This window comes from Lynx canadensis, chromosome A1 (assembly GCF_007474595.2).
Source record: "Lynx canadensis isolate LIC74 chromosome A1, mLynCan4.pri.v2, whole genome shotgun sequence".
NCBI lineage: Eukaryota > Metazoa > Chordata > Mammalia > Carnivora > Felidae > Lynx > Lynx canadensis.
Genome location: NC_044303.2, coordinates 172,907,783 through 172,927,937, shown reverse-complemented (window position 1 = coordinate 172,927,937; position 20,155 = coordinate 172,907,783). Strand labels below are relative to the sequence as shown.

General features: G+C 44.5%; 1 protein-coding gene across 3 annotated transcripts in view; it reads left to right on the top strand.

Moving 5' to 3' along the window:
• The window catches only part of MCC (MCC regulator of WNT signaling pathway), a 319,889-nt gene that overhangs the window by 232,685 nt on the left and 67,049 nt on the right, over positions 1-20,155 (top strand). For all 3 annotated transcript variants that reach the window (XM_030326487.1, XM_030326470.1, XM_030326478.1), the window contains 2 exons: positions 10,305-10,468; positions 13,362-13,568. In XM_030326487.1, the coding sequence (XP_030182347.1) occupies positions 10,305-10,468; positions 13,362-13,568 (371 nt within the window). The remainder of the gene's footprint in view (positions 1-10,304; positions 10,469-13,361; positions 13,569-20,155) is intronic.

The window sequence follows — 20,155 nt, the reverse complement described above, 5'->3', positions numbered from 1 at the left end:
CACCCTTAGGGATGAAAGGAAGCATATGATACCTTGTTTGCTGGTGGGATCATTTAGATAGAGATTTCCTCCTTATGCATAGTTTTTGGAGGACAACCAAGGAAGAATTTACACATGAAACCTGGCTCTTTGGCATAGCTGTGACTATGAAATATGTTTAACGTTAAAGCCAGATTTTCCCAGCTTAATGGCCGATGAGGCTTAATGGCTTCAGGAAAAATGTTCCAAAGTGTCAAGCAGCCACTCCCAGTGAGGAGAAAGGGGGGTCGGGGCAGGGAAAGGCAGCCCTGCCTCCTCCAAAAACGATTTCTATAGGGTTGGAGAGAAGTGTTGACAAAGGCAAGGGAGCCTGTCTGGAGAAAATTTGCATGTTATTAGGAATGAGGGTGACTAGAATGGATCCTGCAGCAAAAAATGTTTGACAGTCAAATCATTTATAACCTGATTATGGAACTTTGAGGAACCAGGCCACAGGTTGGAAAGGTTAGATGGGACTGAAAATAGCATCTTGAGTAGTTGATGGAATAGGCCAAGCCTTTTGTTGCCTTTTTGTTGCCTTTTTGTTTTTCCTTCTCCTCACTTTAACTGGGCAGCTACATTTCCCCTAAGCCGTGCACAGTGTTGGTCATCCCTGAGAACCAAGCCTAGAGAAGACTTTGAAGTTCTGAACATTGACTCACTGGAGGACTCTTTGAGGTGGCTGTGTGCTTTCTCCATGGGATCTGAGCCTGGTCAAATAAGACCTGTCTGCGAATGTCAACAGGGCAGAGTGACTGAGGAGTGCATCTGAAATCATTCTGGAACTTTCCTTACAGTAATCAAGCTTGAAAGCAGGCAGGGTCACTGCTCTACTTCAGTTTATGTGACTTGAGTACAATTTGAGGGAAATGTTTCAAATAGTTTTTTAGCCCCCGAAAAGACACTTTTCAAAAAGACTCCACCACATTCATTCGAAGCAAGTTTCCATAAATGTTGGGATTCAGGAACTCCTTTTATAATATAAGTTGTCTCAATTTTTTAAACGGGCTGTGTCTCTTCAGGTGAAATTGTTTTTTTGATTGTTGGAAACGCATGACATGTTTTTCCTTAAAACCAGCATTATAAGGGAGTGTTCGCTTCCAAGACCAGCCTGTGAAAGCCTGCTTTAATCTGTAATGGGAATAAAGTACGGGACCCTCATCTGTGTTACTATAACCCGGACCAGCACGGTGGCCATTGTTCCTGGGAGAAAGGATTGTGTCAACCATATTTGGATGTCAGAGGCACATCTCCTCCCTTCTCCTGGAAGCTTTGGAAATTTTCCCATCCCTACCACAGTGAGAGCCCCGGGGTCTGGGACTGGTACTGACAGCCTGCTCCGCACTGCCACTCTTGGCTCTCGAGGCTTGAGACGGGCCTGTCTGAAAAAGGCCCACTGAGGAAGGACCATTTGGACCAGAGGTTAGTTAGTGAGCTTGGGGAGAGAGTGATCAGAGGTGATGTTGCAGAGAAACAAAGCGTGTTAAAACTGCAAAGTGACATTAGCAAAAATGAAAACAAATTCAGGCTGGTACGTTTGGGCTGAAATAGAAGTCCTGAAAGTACAGGGGCGCCTGGGTGGCTCGGTAGGTTGGGCATCCGACTTTGGCTCAGGTCATGATCTCACGGTTCATGGGTTCGAGCCTCGTGTCGGGCTCTGTGCTGACAGCTTGGAGCCTGGAGCCTGCTTTTGTATCTCCCTCTCTCTGCTCCTCCTCTGCTCATGCTCTGTCTCTGTCTCTCTCTCAAAAATAAATAAACATAAAAAAAAAAAAATCCTGAAAGTATAACTTGGTTTCTTTTGGGAAAAGAAACACATCCCTTCCAGCTAAGTTAGGACCCAGCCGGCGTGGTAGCTGGTGGCTCCCAGCCTGACTCATGTCTGTGGTCTTGGGGGATAATTTGGGTGTGGCAGTGACACTTTCCAGAAAGCATTCTGGTTCTCGTAGCTGCACGGAGAAATCGAACATCACAGGGGTCCCTACATTAAATCTAGACTCAGTGTGTCCATGCTCTGTCGTACCTTCTGGCCTTGAATGCTCAAGTATTTATTTCCCCCTCAACTTTTTATTTTGAAAAACTTAAAACTTACATAAACAGTAAAATGAACCCCTATAAACCCATTGCCTGTATTCACTAGCTGTTAATGTTATGCGATTTTTGTTATTTGATTTTTGCGCACATGCATGAATTTTTTTTCTGAGCTCTTTGAAAGTAAGTTGCAGACATCGTGCAACTCACTTCATGCCTCACCCTAAATATATCAGCACAAACCTCTTAAGAACGGGGAACTTCTCTTTTTTAACCATAGCACTTTTATCATACCCGAGAATTTTAACCCAGATGGAACGATATATATAGTCCATATTCAAATTTTCCCAAATGTACCATTAATGTCTTTTGTTGCTTTTGTTTAATCCAGGATCCAGTCAAGGCTCACACATGATATTTAGTTACCATGTCTCTTTATGCTCCTTTAATCTAAAACAGGTCCCCCACCTTTCTTGTCTTTCATGACATTGACCTTTTTGAAGAGGCCAGGTTAGTAGCGTCTTAGTAGAGTCCCTCAATCTAGATGGTCTGATTGGTTTTTTTAGTGTTAGATTTGAGGTTAGCAGTTTTTGCAAGAATATACATGGGTGATGATGTGCCTTCACTACTACTGTGTTGCCACAGGAAGTTCATGATAATCAGTTTGTCCGTTAATGGCAATCTTGAGGTGCTTTTAAGCTATCACAGCACTGTTCTTCTGAGTCTTCCTGTCTTCAGGAGACACAGGCCCTGTGTACATTACGCAGCGTGCAACCTTTATGGATACCGTCTTACTCCCTTCTTGCGGACCCTTCTGTTGTCTTCTGTTTCTTCCTTTTCTGTCTTGCTTTGTTCTGGTTTTGCTTATTCCTTGCTGCATGCTGTGTGAAGGGGACTGCTTACAAAGGAAAGCCACAGCCCTCCTGGTTTCAGCCTTAGAGCCACGACAGCAGCCGAACTGTTACATCCTTAGGAATTCACATCTGGCCTGTTAGTGGAACGTCTAGGTCAGTGCTGAAAGAATCTGTAGCCCTTTGCTCCACTTGACTTGCCTTACAAGGCACAATGTATGCCCAGGCGAAACAGCAGTAGGGGGGATGTGTGCTGGCCCTTGGAAGGCCGTGGGAGTTATGATTATGCCCTGGGCTGCTGCACCACACAGGTAAGGCCTTTGGACTGTTCACAGCAGGCCTTCTGATGCTTCTCTCTCTAAGACTTGCTCAAATTCACTGTGCCTAGCATCTGTAACTTGAGTGGACACATCCACCTTAGGGATCCACCCGATTGAAAGCTTTCTGCCTTTTTAACAGGGTGTGGTATGCCACGTGATAGGTCTTAGATTTGATGATTCTTTACCAGTGAGCCGACTAACAGAAACTGGATACTTGTAAAAGTTGATTTACAAAAAAAGTCTTTAACTTCTTTTACACGTTCAGCTCAGGTGGTCTTGTTCGAGCACTGCTCCGTGCCCGCTGTTGTGAGCATCTGGGAACACAAGGACTAATAAACAGTCATTGGTCCCCAGGGCTGGACCTAGTAGGGTCGATATGTCAGTTAATAAGTAATTACAGGGAATGTGATGCCTCCAAGAAAGAAGTAAATACAAGACTATAAGTGGGTAGAGGGTGGGCAAAATGCATGAAGGGGGTGGGAGATATAGGCTTCCACTTTTGGAATGAAGGAGTCACAGGGATGAAAGGCACAGCACAGGGAATACAGTCAGTGGCATTATAATCGCGCTGTGTGGCTACACTTGTGAGCTACACTTGTAGCTACACTTGTGAGCACAGCATAGTGTATAGACTTGTCCAGTCGCCACGCTCTACACCTGAAACTAATGTAATGTTGCGTGTCAACTACACTACAATTTAAAAAAATTTTAAGGAATAATTTTTTTTTTAAGACCATGGGTAATCAGGGAAGGCTTTCTAGAAAAAGGGTATTTCGAGGCAAAGCCTGAAAAACAGCTGCTAGGAAGAAGAGAGGGAGAAGCGTCCAAACAAAGCCAGCAAATGACCGTTAACTCTGGAGCAGAAGCCCCAGGAGCGTGTGCTCTTGAAGCTGCAACCATGTTTTGGAGCAGAGCCCGTTCTGGTAAAGGTGCACAGCTCAGAATCGGGCGGACCAGGGGAAGTGTTTCTAATGTCTAATGTTTTATCAGGGTTAGGGCTTTTACAGGGGGTTCAAAAAAACAGAGAACAGGCAGCCTTTGACACCTGATGCAAAATGAACTAACTCTGGGATAGTTTCTTGTATGGAACTCTAGGGCTAGGCTTCATTGATCCTGAGGAAGAAAGAAGAAAACTAGTGTGTGTGTTTAACCAAGCAAGAATGCTGGTCTGGGTTAGTTTTCATAGCCACGAACACCCTCTTACCCTCTTTCCCGATTCTCCCAGTACTTGGGTCTTCCCTCAGACAACAACGTAAAAACCTAAGCCTCTGGGTTCTCATTGGAAGATGAACCTGAGCTGTCTTGTCTTCAGCTCCTCTCCGAAATCTAACTGGGAAAAGTTGTATCTAGAACTAACAGCAGAGGCAGGGCTGCAGACTGATGGATGGGGGGGGACGTGGCAGGTGGGGTTCAGTGTGCGGCTGTGAGGGAAGCAGAGGAGCACCGTGGCCATGCTGAGTCCAAAGCGGCCAGCTGCTGGCCACTCCACAGATGGTTGTCGTGTGAGGAGCCAGGCCCAGTATTGCCAGACCTGATTTTACAACAATAGCCATAAATTCTAATGACTTTCAAATGTTGACAATTAATTCAAAACTGTTTTCAAAAAAACCAAAAGGGCTGTGCCAGATACCAACCCCTTCTTGTCCAAACACAACACATCCTGGACTGCAGGTGGCTAGTTGCCTCCTCTGGCCAAAGGGAGATGCTCATTCCATTTATTCATCTGTGTCCTCTGTTTCATCTTTCCAGCAAATTAAACAACTAAAAGGCACAAAGCCAAGACTGTGTGAACTTACACCTTCCCAGAATTCCCTTCACATTGTACTTTAATGGCCCACAGCTTAATTTTAATTGAAGGTTAGTGTAAGAAATCATGAAATTCGTCTGTGTTTAAAAGTGTGTCTGAGGAGACTGGCAGTCACATCGCTTTACAGCACATGTGAAGTCCCTTATACCTAAATTCTTTTAGCATTTGTTGCTAAGAACACATTGTCTCTCTTGTGAAACTGGCATGCTTCCTCCTTTCTGACAGGACATGTTTCATTTTTGCTCTGGCTGCCAGGAAGCTCAGGGCTAAGTGGAAGTGTCCGCCCCAGCAGCTGTGTGAGTCTCCGTTTGCATCCTCAGCCTTTCCCTGTTCCGATTATTGTCCTTCCCCCTTACATGTGGTGTTTGCTACGTGCTACTTGAGATTCTTCTTTGGAAAGATAAAAATAACCTCCATTAACTCCATTAACAGAATGTGTATTCGGTATGAAGGGCCTTTCCTCTTTGCCCTCTAGACAAGGGACCAAGCCATCACCTTGTGACATAAGGCACAGCACAGCCTGAGGTACTATAGCGAGTCTGCCTCAGTGTGGTCCTCATGCTGCCGTCCCATGACCAGCGTGCAGTTCAGTGGCAATAAGTACATTCAGAGTTGTGCAACCCTCACCACCACCCACTTCCGGGACTTTGTCATCCTCTCAAACTGAAAGTGTGTATTGCCCCATTCCCCCCAGTCCCTGGTCACCTCTGTGCTTCTTTCTGCCTCTACTCTAGGTACCTCTTATAAGAGGAGTCCTTCACTTGCCCTTTCCTAACTGGCTTACTTCACTTACTATAATGTTCTCGAGGTTCATCCGTGTTGTAGCATGTGTCCAAGTTTCCTTCCTCTCTAAGGCCGAATGACATTCTGTTTTGTATAGGCCACATTTTGTTGACCTGTTCGTTGGTCAGCGAACTTGCGTTGCGTCCACCTTTGACTGTTGTGAATAAGGTTGCTATGAACATGGGCATACAAGTATCTGTTTGAGCCCTATGTTCAATTCTTTTGAAACTGGATTGAGACATGGGATTGCTGGATGATAGGCTAGTTCTAGTTTTAATTTTTGAGGAACTGCCGTACTGTTCTTCACAGCGGTTGCGTCCTTTTACATTCCCACCAGTGGAGCACAAGGATTCTAATTTTCTCTCCACATCCTCGCCAACACGTGATTTTCTCCGGTGGTTGTTTTAAATAGTGGCCAACCTGATGGGTGTGAGGTGATACCTTGTTGTGGCTTTGTTTTGTAAATGAGGCACCTTTTGTTCAGTCTGGAATATTTGGTCCCTGTCTTATCCTGCTCCTCTGGTCCCTTAACTTAACAAGCAGTCCCTTCATCTCGTTCGCCTTTTGTAGAGACTCTCAGTGGCAGGAGCCAGATTACGTAGGGCACTGTAGGCCAGGAGAAGGGATGGAGAGTTTATTCCAAGTCAGTATCTAGAGGAATATACCACAGACTCAGAAAGATTACTCCACCCTGTATGGAACAGCCCCAGTGCTCAGGTGAATGGTAGTGAGTGACTCGTGCTATGGGGCGGCACTCAGCTATGGGGCGGGGGGTGGAGAATATCTGCTTCTGCCCGCCTAGCCACCTTGTCCTCCTAAACCGAACAATAGCAAGAGACAGCCAAGTGTCCCCTGATTCGTGTAAAGCCACGGTGCAGAGCTCTGCGGATAACAGGCAGGAGTGTGTGGCGTTCATCTTCCAACCTTTGCATTACACATTTGGCTTCCTAAGACCAGAGAAAGCATTTATAGCTCTCTTTGGTTTGAAGAGAAAACGCTCATCTGCTTTCAGTCTGTATGTTAATATACATCCCCTCTTCAGCTCTCCTGACTCTCCATCCTGTACTAGCACCATGTTCCCTATGGTCACTTTCCCCATGATGCTGGTAGACAGCTGAGAGAAGGGACCGTGGCATTTTCTCGTACATCTGTGAGCCTCTCAGGGTTGAGGAGAGTCTCCTGTTCATTTTTGTATCCTGTTTCTAGCTTGAGGCGGGGCTCAGCAACTGTTTGGTTAAGCAATAAGAAAGACGCACTGGCCAGATTTATATACCCTCCTCCTGTTCCCTATGACCCAATATCATTGGCATACAGCCTGGTTCCACCTCTCAGGTCCTGCCATGAGAGAACATCAGCAGACGTGTGATACCTTGCAACCACTGTATCAAGTGCAGCTGTGCTAGAGAAATCCGTATGTAATGGCTGAATAGCGGCATCTTTATTCCTCATCCTACTTTTAAGCACTTAATAATACAAATCATGCAGGGGTGCCTGGGTGGCTCGGTTAGTTTAGCATCTGACTTTGGCTTAGGTCATGATCTCGTGGCTCTTGAGTTCAAGCCCCGCATTGGGCTCTGTGCTTACGGCCCAGAGCCTGGAGCCTGCTTCAGATTCTGTCTCTCTCCCTCTCTGCCCATTCCGACTCATGCTCTGTCTCTGTCTGTGTCTCTGTCTCTCTCTCTCTCAAGAATAAGTAAACATTTAGGGGCGCCTGGGTGGCTCAGTCGGTTAAGCATCCGACTTTGGCTCAGGTCATGATCTTGCGGTCCGTGAGTTCGAGCCCCGCGTCAGGCTCTGTGCTGACAGCTCAGAGCCTGGAGCCTGCTTCGGATTCTGTGTCTCCCTCTCTCTCACTGCCCCTCCCCTATTCACGCTCTGTCTCTCTCTGTCTCAAAAATAAATAAACGTGAAAAAAAATTAAAAAAAAAAAAGAATAAACATTTAAAAAAGTTAAAAAAAAATAATACAAGTCACTCGGGAGTGTGTGTTACTCCATCACAGTGGAGCAAGAGCCCTGCACCTCGAGGTAAAAGATGATTTGGAGAAACTTCTCTGCTTATTACTTAGAATGAAGTGTGCTCCAGAGACAGTTCTATCGGCATGCTCCGGACCTCCTGGCCTTGAGTTGGTGGTAGGCGCCTGTACTCCATCTCCAGAGAGCCTTGTACAGTGAGGGGTGCCTCTCAGTTGTCAGCAGCTCAGGGCATGGTCTGTGATGAGGACAAAAAGAGTAAGGTTGATAGAAAACATGATGCTACTGGCAGCCTGTGTTTGTAGTCTGTCTGTCTCTTAAATATATGATGTGAGGTTCATATTTGCCCACTTAAAACTAATTCTTGATCGCCTACACTATTCTTGTTGAATAGTGATCTATTCTTGTTGATCTATTCTTGTTCTTCCACACTGGTGAGGAAGATCAAAGTTTCTTCTTTTCACATTTCAGCAGAGATAAGATAAGAAACACCTAAGTCAGATCAGATAGTGGTAATTGGCGTGAAGGAGATAGGATAATAGGGTAGGGACTGAGCTGGGAGAGGAGCTGGAACCCCAGGCTTTAGGTAGGGAAGAGGCTTGATGAGGAGGTGGCATTTGAACTAAGAACTGAGTAAGTGGAGACCTGGGTAGAAATCAGTCTTGGCAGAGGAAACAGCAGAGGAAAAGAAAGTCCTGGAGCAGACAGGAGATTGGCATGCTCCAGGGATGGAGAGAAGGTCAGGAGTATGAATGGAGTGAGGGGGAAGGGAAGTTGGGCAGATGAGGCAAGGACAGCATCAGCGGTTCTCATGCTGGCTGCACGTGAGTGTGATCTGAAGAACTTTAAAAATGTTCCCAGTACCCAAGCCCCACCTCCAGAGACTGTGATTTAATTGGTCTGGGGTGGGGCCTGGACATTGGTAATTTATAAAAGCTCTCCAGAAAATTCCATGGTGCAGCCTGGGTTGAGAACATCATCAGTCCTGATGATGCAGAGTCTCACAGACTCTGGTGAGGAGTTTGGACTTTCGTTGAATGACAGCAGGAAGCCATTAGGTGGTCTGGGCTAGGGGAATAACAGCTGACTTATGTCCTTAAGAGGCTCACTTTGGCTGCAGTGTGGGGAGCGGAGGTTGGAGGTTGTTCAGGTGGTTCCATGGAGAAATGATGGTAGTTTGAACTGTGTTGATATCTGTGGAGATGGTAAGAAGAACTCACTTTGGGGATAAGCTTTGGCGGTTGCACTCACAAGATGGATTGGGTTCTGGACGTGAAGCAAAAAGAAACGAAGCTTGCCTGAGAGTTAACCTGAGTAACTTAGTGGATGGTGATGCCCTTCCAGAGATGGGCACGAACGGGTGGGAGAGGAGGGTGAATAATTGGGTCCATTGGTTGGTGTGAAAGCCTCAGGCTGTCTTCTCTCTAGATTGAGGTAACTTGGAGATCCGGGCAGTCAAATACGGTTGGCCAAAATATTCTGATAAAGCCCACTGAGTGTTTTGAAGTCTTCCAAAGGTAAACACCAAAAACAATGGACTGTTGTAGTGCATGTACTGAGGAAGGGGGTGGAGGATGGAGAAGAGAAACTGTAGACGTTGAGCTCCTTTCATGCAGGAGGCAGATTGGCTGTAGGGGAAGAATGTACCCTGAGAGGCTGCTTAGAGCTAACACCTGTCTTGCAATAAGAAAAGAATCCAAAGTAACAGGTTATTTGGGTTTGGCTTTAAGGGGATTTTTTTTCCCCCAACAAAATTATCTTATAAAATATTTGTAGCTCACATTAAATTATAATTAACTTTTCTTCCCAAACCAGGCCCTAGGTGTCCAGCAATTAAAAGTAACCCATATTTTTAAGTCAGAATCAAATTATTGGAATTGTTTACAAGATCTTGACATGGAGAACAAAATGAACTTCATTAGAACAGTTTACTTTTCCCCTGATGGAAAAGGGGGTTAAATTGTAGTGGTAGAACACGTTCAGTGGTCATATCAGAAAAAAAAAATCCTGATTATAAGCTCATTGAAGGCAAGGGCTGTCTGTTAACAGTTTTTATTTTTTTAAATGCTCAGTGTCCCTGTTCACTCTGGGCCTTTTTGTTTTGTTTATTTAATAAAGTTATGAGATCTCAGCTGAAACTCTTTCTGAAGTCTGCTCATCTGAATAGCTGAGGAGAAAGTTGACCAGAAGGCTTCTGAAGTCCCAACAGCCCCTTCTGGGACCCTTCTTCGTTCTTACCAAAGAATTTGAACATAGCTGTCTTCCAGGGAAAGACGAGAGCATTGAGCATGGCATGGCTATCTCGAAAATGGCCAACATAAGTGAAGGCTTTATGTTGGCTCTAAGCCTCAGAGGCAGTGCCAGCAGCCTGTAAGATGAGGCCACGTGGCATGAAAGTTGGAAATATGAAGCTCCGTTGCCATTCCATTTTACGTGACTGGGTCCCTCACATAAGTGAAACAGAGAGCATTCGTTGTTACCCACCTGCCTACTTAACTCCTCGCATCCACATTTGCTCACAGATAATTGCAGTGACCTGAACTCGGAGCTGCAGAGGGTGCTGACGGGGCTGGAGAATGTTGTCTGCTGCAGGAAGAAGAGCAGCTGTGGCCTTTCCGTGGCTGAAGTGGACAGGCACATTGAGCAGCTCACCACGGCCAGCGAGCACTGTGACTTGGCCATCAAGGTACACCATCCCCACCCTTTGGCCGGCTCTTTGAGAGTATCCAAGGGAAATGGTCACATCTTTCTCCCTTTTGAAGTGTGATTTTTGCAAATATTTGTTAGGAATGAGTGTTTCTAAGAAAACCATACTATACATTGGAGCAAGGAGAAGTAGGAGTCCTATAAATTTTTGTTGGGTTGAGTCACATTAAAAAAAAAAAAAGTCATGGGCGCCTGGGTGGCTCAATTGGTTAAGTGTCCGACTTCGGCTCAGGTCATGATCTCACGGTTTGTGAGTTCAAGCCCCTTATCAGGCTCTTTGCTATCAGCACAGAGTCTGCTTAGGATCCTCTGTCTCCCTCTCTCTCTGCCTCTCCACCGTGCTCTCTCTCTCTCAAAAATAAATAAATGTTAGAAACAACTCATTATTTCAGCAAAGTCACTGGCTTTGCAGCAGAAATGATTTCCTGGGGCGCCTGGGTGGCTCAGTTGGGTAAGCGTCAGACTTGGGCTCAGGTCATGATCTTGTTTGTGAGTTCGAGCCCCGTGTTGGGCTCTGTGCTGTCAGCTCAGATCCTAGAGCCTGCTTTGGATTCTGTGTCTCCCTCTCCCTCTGCCCCACCCTGCTCAGTCTCTGTCTCTCTCTCTAAAAAAAAAAAAAAAAAAAAAAAAAAAAAAAAAAAAAAAAAAAAAGCGGGGTGGGGCGGAGATTTCCTTGAAAACTCTTAGACTGCTAGTATTGAACCACATCATTTTACTATGGCCCATCATGTAGCACTTGCAAGTTGTAGGATTAACTTGGAAGTTTTATTTCAGCTTTAAGGCTCCTAGAATATTATTTCAGAAGTTACCCATTCATGGTGCTAATTTAGGGTCTGAATGAGTCCTCTATCCTGAGCATGCTAGGCTAGGTGTCAGCCATGCCTGTCACAGCCGTCCGTCTTCCTGCTTAGGAAGCACCAGTGGAAGGTGCTGCATCTGCACAAACTCCTCATGAGCGATGGGAACTCCAGGTCCTGTTGTTACTGGGCTTCTGGCATCTTTATGCGCCTTTACCAGAGCTCGGTAATCTAGACAGAGCGGTTCACACTGAAAAGTCTGGGAGGAGCCTGTGTAAAGGGAAAATGTGACACGTTAATTGAAAAATACCTTCGATGCTAGGCGCAGGTTTCTGTCCACAGGAATTCTGGATTTCACAAAAGAGCTGTGGTATTTCCAGGTAAACCATGATTCATGTGTGTAACACAACTGGTTTTCCATCTTATTCATCTCAGTTATGAATATACAGTTGATGTGGTTTGGGGAAGCAAACCACAGATGTTTCTTTCATGTTAGTCTCCCAGGCCCTGTATTTTTTTTTTTTCTTTTTTTTAATCCTTGAGAGACAGAGTGTGAGTGGAGGTGAGGCAGAGAGAGAGGGAGACACAGAATCTGAAGCAGGTTTTAGGCTTCGAGCTGTCAGCACAGAGCCTGACACGGGGCTTGAACTCACAAACCGTGAGATCATGACCTGAGCTGAAGTCAGATGCTTAACCAACTGAGCCACCCAGGTGCCCCTCCCAGGCCCTATATTTTTATAAAACATTTTAAGATTTTATTTATTTATTTTGAGAGAGAGAAAGAGTGAGCAGGGTAGGGGCAGAGAGAGAGAATCCCAAGCAGGCTCCACACTGTCAGCACAGAGCCTGATGCAGGGCTCGAATTCACGAACCATGAGATCATGACCTGTGCCAAAGTTGGATGCTTAACCAATTGAGCCACGCAGGAGCCTCTCCCAGGCCCTAGATTTGATTGTAATGTCAGCTTAGGTGCCCAGCCCTAGCCTCAGCCTGGAGAGGGCAGGAAGGGGCTGAGGATTTCTGCCAACCAGCAAGAGCCTGGAGCCAGGCTGACAAGGAAAAGAGCATCAGATTTGAGAGAAAGGATGAAGCCCTACATAGGGAAAGTGGCAACGAGATTTGGGTAACTTTTCATCAAGGAACCAACGTGGGTGTCCAAGGGAGTCATCCCCTCACATTCTTGAAATTTTGAGACCACCTGTTTCTCCTCACATCTTCTCACTGCCTTCTACGCTACATGGTAATACTCCCTCTTTTTTCCATGTCCTTTGGCTTATGCTTCCTATGTCAAAGGGCAATGGATGTGAACAAATAGTTTCTGAAAGCAAGCGGAATGAGTTCTTCCTTTTTTCTAATTTTATGCATTTTTCTTCTCCATTAATACTGTGTTTTAAATGAATTTGTGGGGGGAAAAAAACTCTCCAAGTACTATTAAGATTCTTTTCTTTTTTAGCTCATAGCTGTCTTATTAATTAATTAAATCCCTACTGTCTTAGAAGCATCCACAATGAGCTTCATCTTTTCTGTGTCACTGAGGTTTATTTTTATCTTTCACATCTTGGGAGTGAACCTCATTCACACCTTCTGAATTCTGATGTGACACTAAAAGCTAGAAATGGTGATGTGACCCCGGGTTATCTGGGAGTTGGAATGTGCAAGGCCTATAATTTGGGAAACTTCAAGTTAGATTTTGTATGCTGTTTGCAACTTCACATTTGCAACCATGATGATCATCAACTGGCTTGCTGTCCAGTTATGTGTATTCTCTGACTCTAGAACATGGGCAGAGGAGATAAACATTTGTGTGGACATGGCAGTTAGAGCCACAGATAGACCAACTTACCTTGGAGGGACTGTGTTGTTCTTACTCTGGGGACTATTGGGAAACACAGACTATGACCCAGGCAAGTTATCTGAAAACGGGGAGGGGATAATTTGAGGGTAGTCACGGTTACTGCTTGCAGTGAAAGAGCTGTAGAACCTACTCTTCTGTCAGTACTTGCTCCCATCGTGCCTGTTTTCTTCCCCCAACCTTTCTCCCAGGTAACCCACTCACCTTGTCTTTGTGCTTTCCAGACAGTCGAGGAGATTGAGGGGGTACTTGGCCGGGACCTGTATCCCAACCTGGCTGAAGAGCGGTCTCGTTGGGAGAAGGAGTTGGCTGGGCTGAGGGAAGAGAATGAAAGCCTGACTGCCATGCTGTGCAGCAAAGAGGAGGAGCTGAACAGGACCAAGGCCACCATGAACGCTATCCGGGAGGAGCGGGACCGGCTCCGGAGGCGGGTGAGTGCACCAAATCCAACATGGCCAGGCCTTTCCCCTAGGCTGTGGGGCTGAAAGACAAATGAGCATATACCACCAAGGGCAGCCCCAAGAATGTTGTGGGATTTGCAGTTTTGGGAATCTCCATCCCTTTCTGATCATGAAGTCATTCTGCAAAGGGGAGTATTTTGAAAGTGCTGAGGTGTGCAGGTAAGATTTTAAAAAACACCACTCTCTAGAATCACACATCTAAGTAGATGGTAAAATTATATCAGCTCAGTGATTCTCAAACCATTCTCCAGTGTATGCACATCTTCCCCAAGCTCAATTAAATTATCTTCTTTTAAGGTAGACTAAAAATATTTTATAATTGGCTAAAATTTATAGAATTTCCCCCTTTGCAATTTCTTCTATAAAACTTCCTTTCAGTTTATAGTACTTGCTCTCACTTATCTACACAGAGTCTAATGTGAAATGTCATTTCCCCTAGTGCACGTATGAATGTTACAATAATCATATGTGTATATGTGTGTGCATACACATGTTCTGTGTGTTAAGTGTGTGTATGTGTGTGTGTAATTCTTGGCATTCACCCCAATGTACCCCAACATACCAAATGGCTCTATGGCCTGAACCAGTTTTAAGAGCAACTTGCTTAGGAAATACATCCATTACTAAAGGAGCTGATGTTTCAGGAGAGAAATGTTTGGCAGAATTGTTAAAGCACTTGGTTTTTCAAAGATGGAGTTTTTTTTCTCAGGAACCTACAAGTATTTCTTTGGCTGTGATTTTGATCTGTGATTGGTCTGGGGTAAAGCAATGAATTCTTCAATCAGAAACACATTCCCTCTGAACTTCACTTTCAATTACTAGACGTACTTTACTCTCTTTTTCAATCTTGGCAATATTAGAAGCTTGCTTTCTAGTTGTGCTCTGACTGGCAATTGTGCACAAAGATAAAGTTGACTTAGGTAAAATACATTTAGTAGATCCCCTCATCCTTCACCATTGCTTTTCCTCCTTTTATTTTTTTTTTTGAGTTTATTTATTCATTTTGAGAGAGAGAGAGAGAGAGGGAGAGAGAGAACCAGCAGGGGAGGGGCAGAGAGAGGGACAGAGGATCAGAAGCAGGCTCTGTACTGACAGCAGAGAGACCGATGAGGGGCTCAAACTCACAAACTGCAAGATCATAACCTGAGCCAAAGTCAGATGCTTAACCAACTGAGTCACCTAGATGCCCCTCTCTTTTACTTTTATTTATTTATTTTATTATTTTAATGTTTAGTTACTTATGAGGGAGAGAGAGAGAGAGAGTGTGTGTGCGCGCGCGTGCGCACGTGAGTGGGGGATGGGCAGAGAGAGAGGGAGACAGAATCTGAGGCTGACTCCAGGCTCTGAGCTATCAGCACAGAGCCTGACACAGAGCTTGAACTCACTGCAAGATCATGATCTGAGCTGAAGTCAGACACTTAACCAACTGAGCCACCCAGGCGCTCCTCCTCTCCTTTTTTTTTAAACGCTTATTTATTATGTGAGAGAGACAGAGTGTAAGCAGGGGAGGGGTAGAGAGAGAGGGAGATGCAGAATCTGAAACAGGCTCCAGGCTCCGAGCTGTCAGCACAGAGCCTGACGCGGGGCTCGAACTCCCGGACTACAAGATCATGACCTGAGCTGAAGTCTGAGACTTAAATGACTGAGCCATCCAGGCACCCCTCCTCTCCTTTACATTTAACTTGTCTTCACTAAGGTCAGCATGTGTACATCATTCTGATTTTTTGTTTGTTTTTAATTTTTTTTAATGTTTATTTTTTGAGAGAAGGACAGAGTGTGAGTGGGGGTGGGGCAGAGAGAGAGAGAGAGAGAGAGAGAGAGAGAGAGGGAGACACAGAATCTGAAACAGGCTCCAGGCTCTGAGCTGTCAGCACAGAGCCTGATCTGGGGCTCGAACCCACAAGCTGCGAGATCATGACCTGAGCCGAAGTCAGATACTTAACTGATTGAGCCACCCAGGCGGCCCCCATCATTCTGTTTTTAATCCACAGACAAGTTTTCTTGGTTGCCGTTACATATGAATATGGAAGAAATTACTATTTTTAACCATGACCAGCTCTTGTCCTCATTTCTGGCTCATGTCATAATTAAAAGGCCCGCATTCCTATCTCCCGTATCTGAACGTGTTTGTCTGAACTCACGTGCCTAAGCTTATTTTCAGTCCCCAGCTGTATGGGATGCCATTCTCTGCACTTGCATCAGCAGGTGTAAATCATCCCAGTCAGCAAAGACTTTATCTGGGCAAGCTGGTGAAATTTACTTAGTGCTGAGGCCCACACCACCTGGAGCTTCCTGGGTTACACTCCCTGATCATTATGACTAATGCCCTAATTAGGCATGCTTGCTTTTAGTGTGCACGTTCGGATGGTGCATGTTTTGTGAAGGAAATGTTGGTCTTAGATGTAATTACATATTGTGTATTAGAATAAATTTTCTCCTCTAAACTTGAGTTACTAAAGTACAAAACATCCCTGGATTGTGACAAGCAAAGGATGAAAAGCCAGTCCCCCTTCTTCAAGTATCTTCTCCAACTCTGGAGGTTAGTGTTAAGAACAGCGTACTGTGGTGGTACTATGTAGTACTATGTACCTGGGGTCACAGCCTGACCTGCCAAGTCACCATGAACCTTTAGCAAGTTACCTAACCTCTCTGAGCCTCAGTTTACTCTGCCATGAAATGGGAATAAGAATAGTATCCAATGTAGTATCCAAAATTAGTTAATACTCGTAAAGCACTTAGACAATCTTAATTTTTCAAAATATTTTTTACTTATTTTTGAGACAGAGAAACAGCATACAAGTGGGAGAGGGGCCGAGAGAGAGGGAGATACAGAATCCCAAGCAGGCTCCTGGCTCTGAGCTGTCAGCACAGAGCCCAACACAGGGGCCCGAACCCACAAACTGTGAGATCATGACCTGAGCCAAAGTCAGACGTTAAACCGACTGAGCCACCCAGGTGCCCCAGATAACCTTAATTCTGATCACACTTAATATCTTTGAAGGTTTGCAGTTAATATGATTTTATATAATTTATATTTCCGTTACATCCCAATCATAAAATGTTGAGGAGCCTTGTGTCTCTTCGTCAACGGGAAATGTCCTCAGAAATTTGTGTACCTACCCACAATTAATTTCTCTATTTCAAAATAATTGTGGGTCTCATAGAATTTGCCAGCTGTGTTAGAATGCCAGTTCGCTAGACTTTAAATGCTGGATGACTTCCATCCACTGCCACCCAATATATTTCATTTCCCTGAGGAGGAATCTGTCTTTTGTGGTTTGTTTTCTTCTGTTCCTGCCTGATGTGTCGCTCTTTGGAAAGATTAAGGTACAGTTTTGTTTCCATCTCTGTGATGCCACATCGCACATGGCTTGTTTGCCTTGGCTGTCTTTAGAGCAGGTCTGAATCCACAGTTCATCAAAGTTGCCTGAAAAGCAAGTGGGGCCACATTTCTTTTCACTGCTCACATTCATCGTGTAGAATTTGAACTGACCAGATCGATAGGACTGGTGCTTGCCCCCTGCCTGTAATTAAACAAAGTGCTCTCAGTAGGTTTTCTAGGCCTGATTCAAGATTTAATTAAATTAGAGCTTTAATGTCAGTTAACAGATTGGGCTACTTGGCAGAGCAGTAACTAAGGAACAACAGACAGACAATTTTTATTATTGGGCCCAGCTCATTATTAAATGAGATAATCATTTATGTCTGCATGCTCAATAATATAACCACTCATTTCCTCACACTTTAAGAAGTGGGCTTAATTTAGGCAAGGTAGAATTAATTTCTCTAGAAAGGAAGCTCTTTGCTCTTCATTCATTTATTCATTTCATAAACATGATAGGCCATCTTGTCTGTGTTGGGCAGAGAGGTTATAGTGACAAATAGGACAGAGTCCTTGGCTTGAAGGGTCTTGGAGAGACAGGCAAGCCAACAGGTTGTCACAATGGTGTATGTCATGTTGTAGGGAGGGATGAATACAGAGGGCACCCTGGCAGTCCAAAGGAGCGTCATTGGACAGTAGGTCCAGCCTCACCACACTATTTGCATCTTTTACCTAATTGTTTAGGTCAACTGCCATGTAGCAAAAATCATTAGTGCTTTCCTCAGATAGTTGGGTAAAGCAAATTGGATATGACCACGGGCTCATGAATCTGTATCCCGTTGAGTCATAGACTTAAATCAAAATCAGGCCATACAGTTCCTTCTGAGATTTGGTACAAATTCTTCAGAAAGTTCTACAAATTCATGGCATAAAGTGGTGGTAGGAGGGTTTCTTCTGTGTACCCCATGCCCCACCTGAGTATTTCCAGTGTGTCTGGAAGTGAATTTCATCAACCTCTCCTGAGCTTCCTTCATCCTTGGGGTTTGACTTCAAGTTTGAGTCTCTGGTTATCACCACAGTAAATTCAAGAGACTAGAAGAGACACTGTTTTGAACTAAGTAAAAGTGACGCTAATCTCAGGTTTCTCCCCCTCTACTTTCCCTCAAAATGTCTTAAAAACCCTTAGTGTTCAAAAATAAACATTAAAAAATTAAAAAAAAAATGCTCTGTCTCTCTCTGTCTCAAAAATAAACATTAAAAAATAAAAAAAAAAAAAAAGCCCTTAGTGTTAGTTAACTGACTTGGCTGGGCAGGGGAAGGGCAGTATTTCCACTAGTGCTAAGAAGATACAAGTGTGTGTCTTTTCCAAACCAATTACTCTTGATTCCTAAATGTAGTGTTGCATTTGTGAAGGGATTTCATTGTCTTGTGTTCATAGGGCCCATGTAATACAAATGGAATCAGTTCAGCTAAAGTCTTTTAAAATATAAATGGGGTCTCAACTTCAGATTTTTTTTTTTTTTTCAACGTTTATTTATTTTTGGGACAGAGAGAGACAGAGCATGAACGGGGGAGGGGCAGAGAGAGAGGGAGACACAGAATCAGAAACAGGCTCCAGGCTCTGAGCCATCAGCCCAGAGCCCGACGCGGGGCTCGAACTCACGGACCGCGAGATCGTGACCTGGCTGAAGTCGGACGCTCAACCGACTGCGCCACCCAGGCGCCCCTCAACTTCAGATTTTTTAATGGCTGCCACTTGGCTCCTTGGCCAGGAAAAAAGAGGAGTAAATTTCTAGAATGTTGCAATGCCCATATCCTTCCCCCTTACCTCATCCCTCCTAAAGAAAGTAGCCTCAAGTTCCTAGTCATATAGCCTTTGGGGAGGAGGGGAGGGGACAGCTGGGAAAGGAGGACCACAGGTAAAAAGAAATTTCCTTCACACATTGTACTCTCTGTGGACCATTAATTCTAAAGCTTTTCAAAGTAATAATCCTGTCATATATTACTTTGGACCACTTTTTTTAAACTTATGATTATAGTTTTATTATAGCAAAAATCAGAACGAGCCAAAGTAAAGATGCCACAGGTCTGGAAGGGGTCCATATGCAGAAGTTCCTGTTGTCTTCCCTAAGTAGAATCCTGGACGGTGTTACTTCCTTTTCAGACAATACTCACAGTATTGCCAACCAGGGAAGTTCACCCGAGCTTCAGTATCCAATGTTTTTATTGAGGTTTCATGATGTAGGTGTGATTGCTTGAATTATTGGCCATGTGGCTGACCTCAATTCCCAGCTGCTTCTGCTTCAGGGAGATGAGGCTGATATCCTTCAGGCTACTTTTAAGTTTGTGCTAATGACACACATGATAGAGGTGCACTGTGTCTGCCACTGTCATTATCCTAAAGTTCCAGGAGGTTGTGAGGGTCCAGGGCTGTTCTTCTCAGCCGGGTGTGCATGTGTCCCATGAACTCACCAACTGGGGCCATTTACAGAGCATCATCTTCTATGACCACCAGGTCCTCCTCTAGAGCCATTAGTTCTAAATCCATTGGTGCCAGCTTCTGAACACTGAACTGGTTCTAAACACTAGATCCGTCTTCAGTATTCACCTGTGTTATCTCCAAGGGCACTTGTCCATCAGTGGTCATGCTTAAAGAAGTTGGAAAGAAGAATCCGTATTAAGCCAAAGAGCCTGTTAGAATAATTACCTTATAGGTTGACTGTGTATTTTGTTACATACTTTTGTCTCCTAATTAATCCATTTGCAATGCATATTTACTAGTAGGCTGCCCACCTCTACCAGGGAATGAGATTTATAGTATCATACGGATGTGTCTAGAGCACTGTCTGTCCCTGAAGCATCCATTCACTTTGTCTGAATGGTCTCCTGTTATATGCTAATTCAGTATCTCTTTGATATTTTTAACTAAAAATCAGTAACAGTGGAATATTTCTGGAAGTGAAATTGTTGTGACCTTATGTAGGTTAAATAAAGATTCATCTCCGATTTGCCTTATTTGGCTTTAAGCCCCATCTGAGCTCTTTCCGCTCTGCCTCCCCCTCCATGTTGCTTTTCTTGACCACAGTGTCTGTATATGGAAAGTGCAACGCTGCAAAATGGTACTTTATATTTACTATAATTTATATATGCATAAACTTACATTGGCTACGTGTGCATGTATTTAAGATAGACCAGAACAATATAAACCAATCTCATAATAGTTATGGCAAGAAGG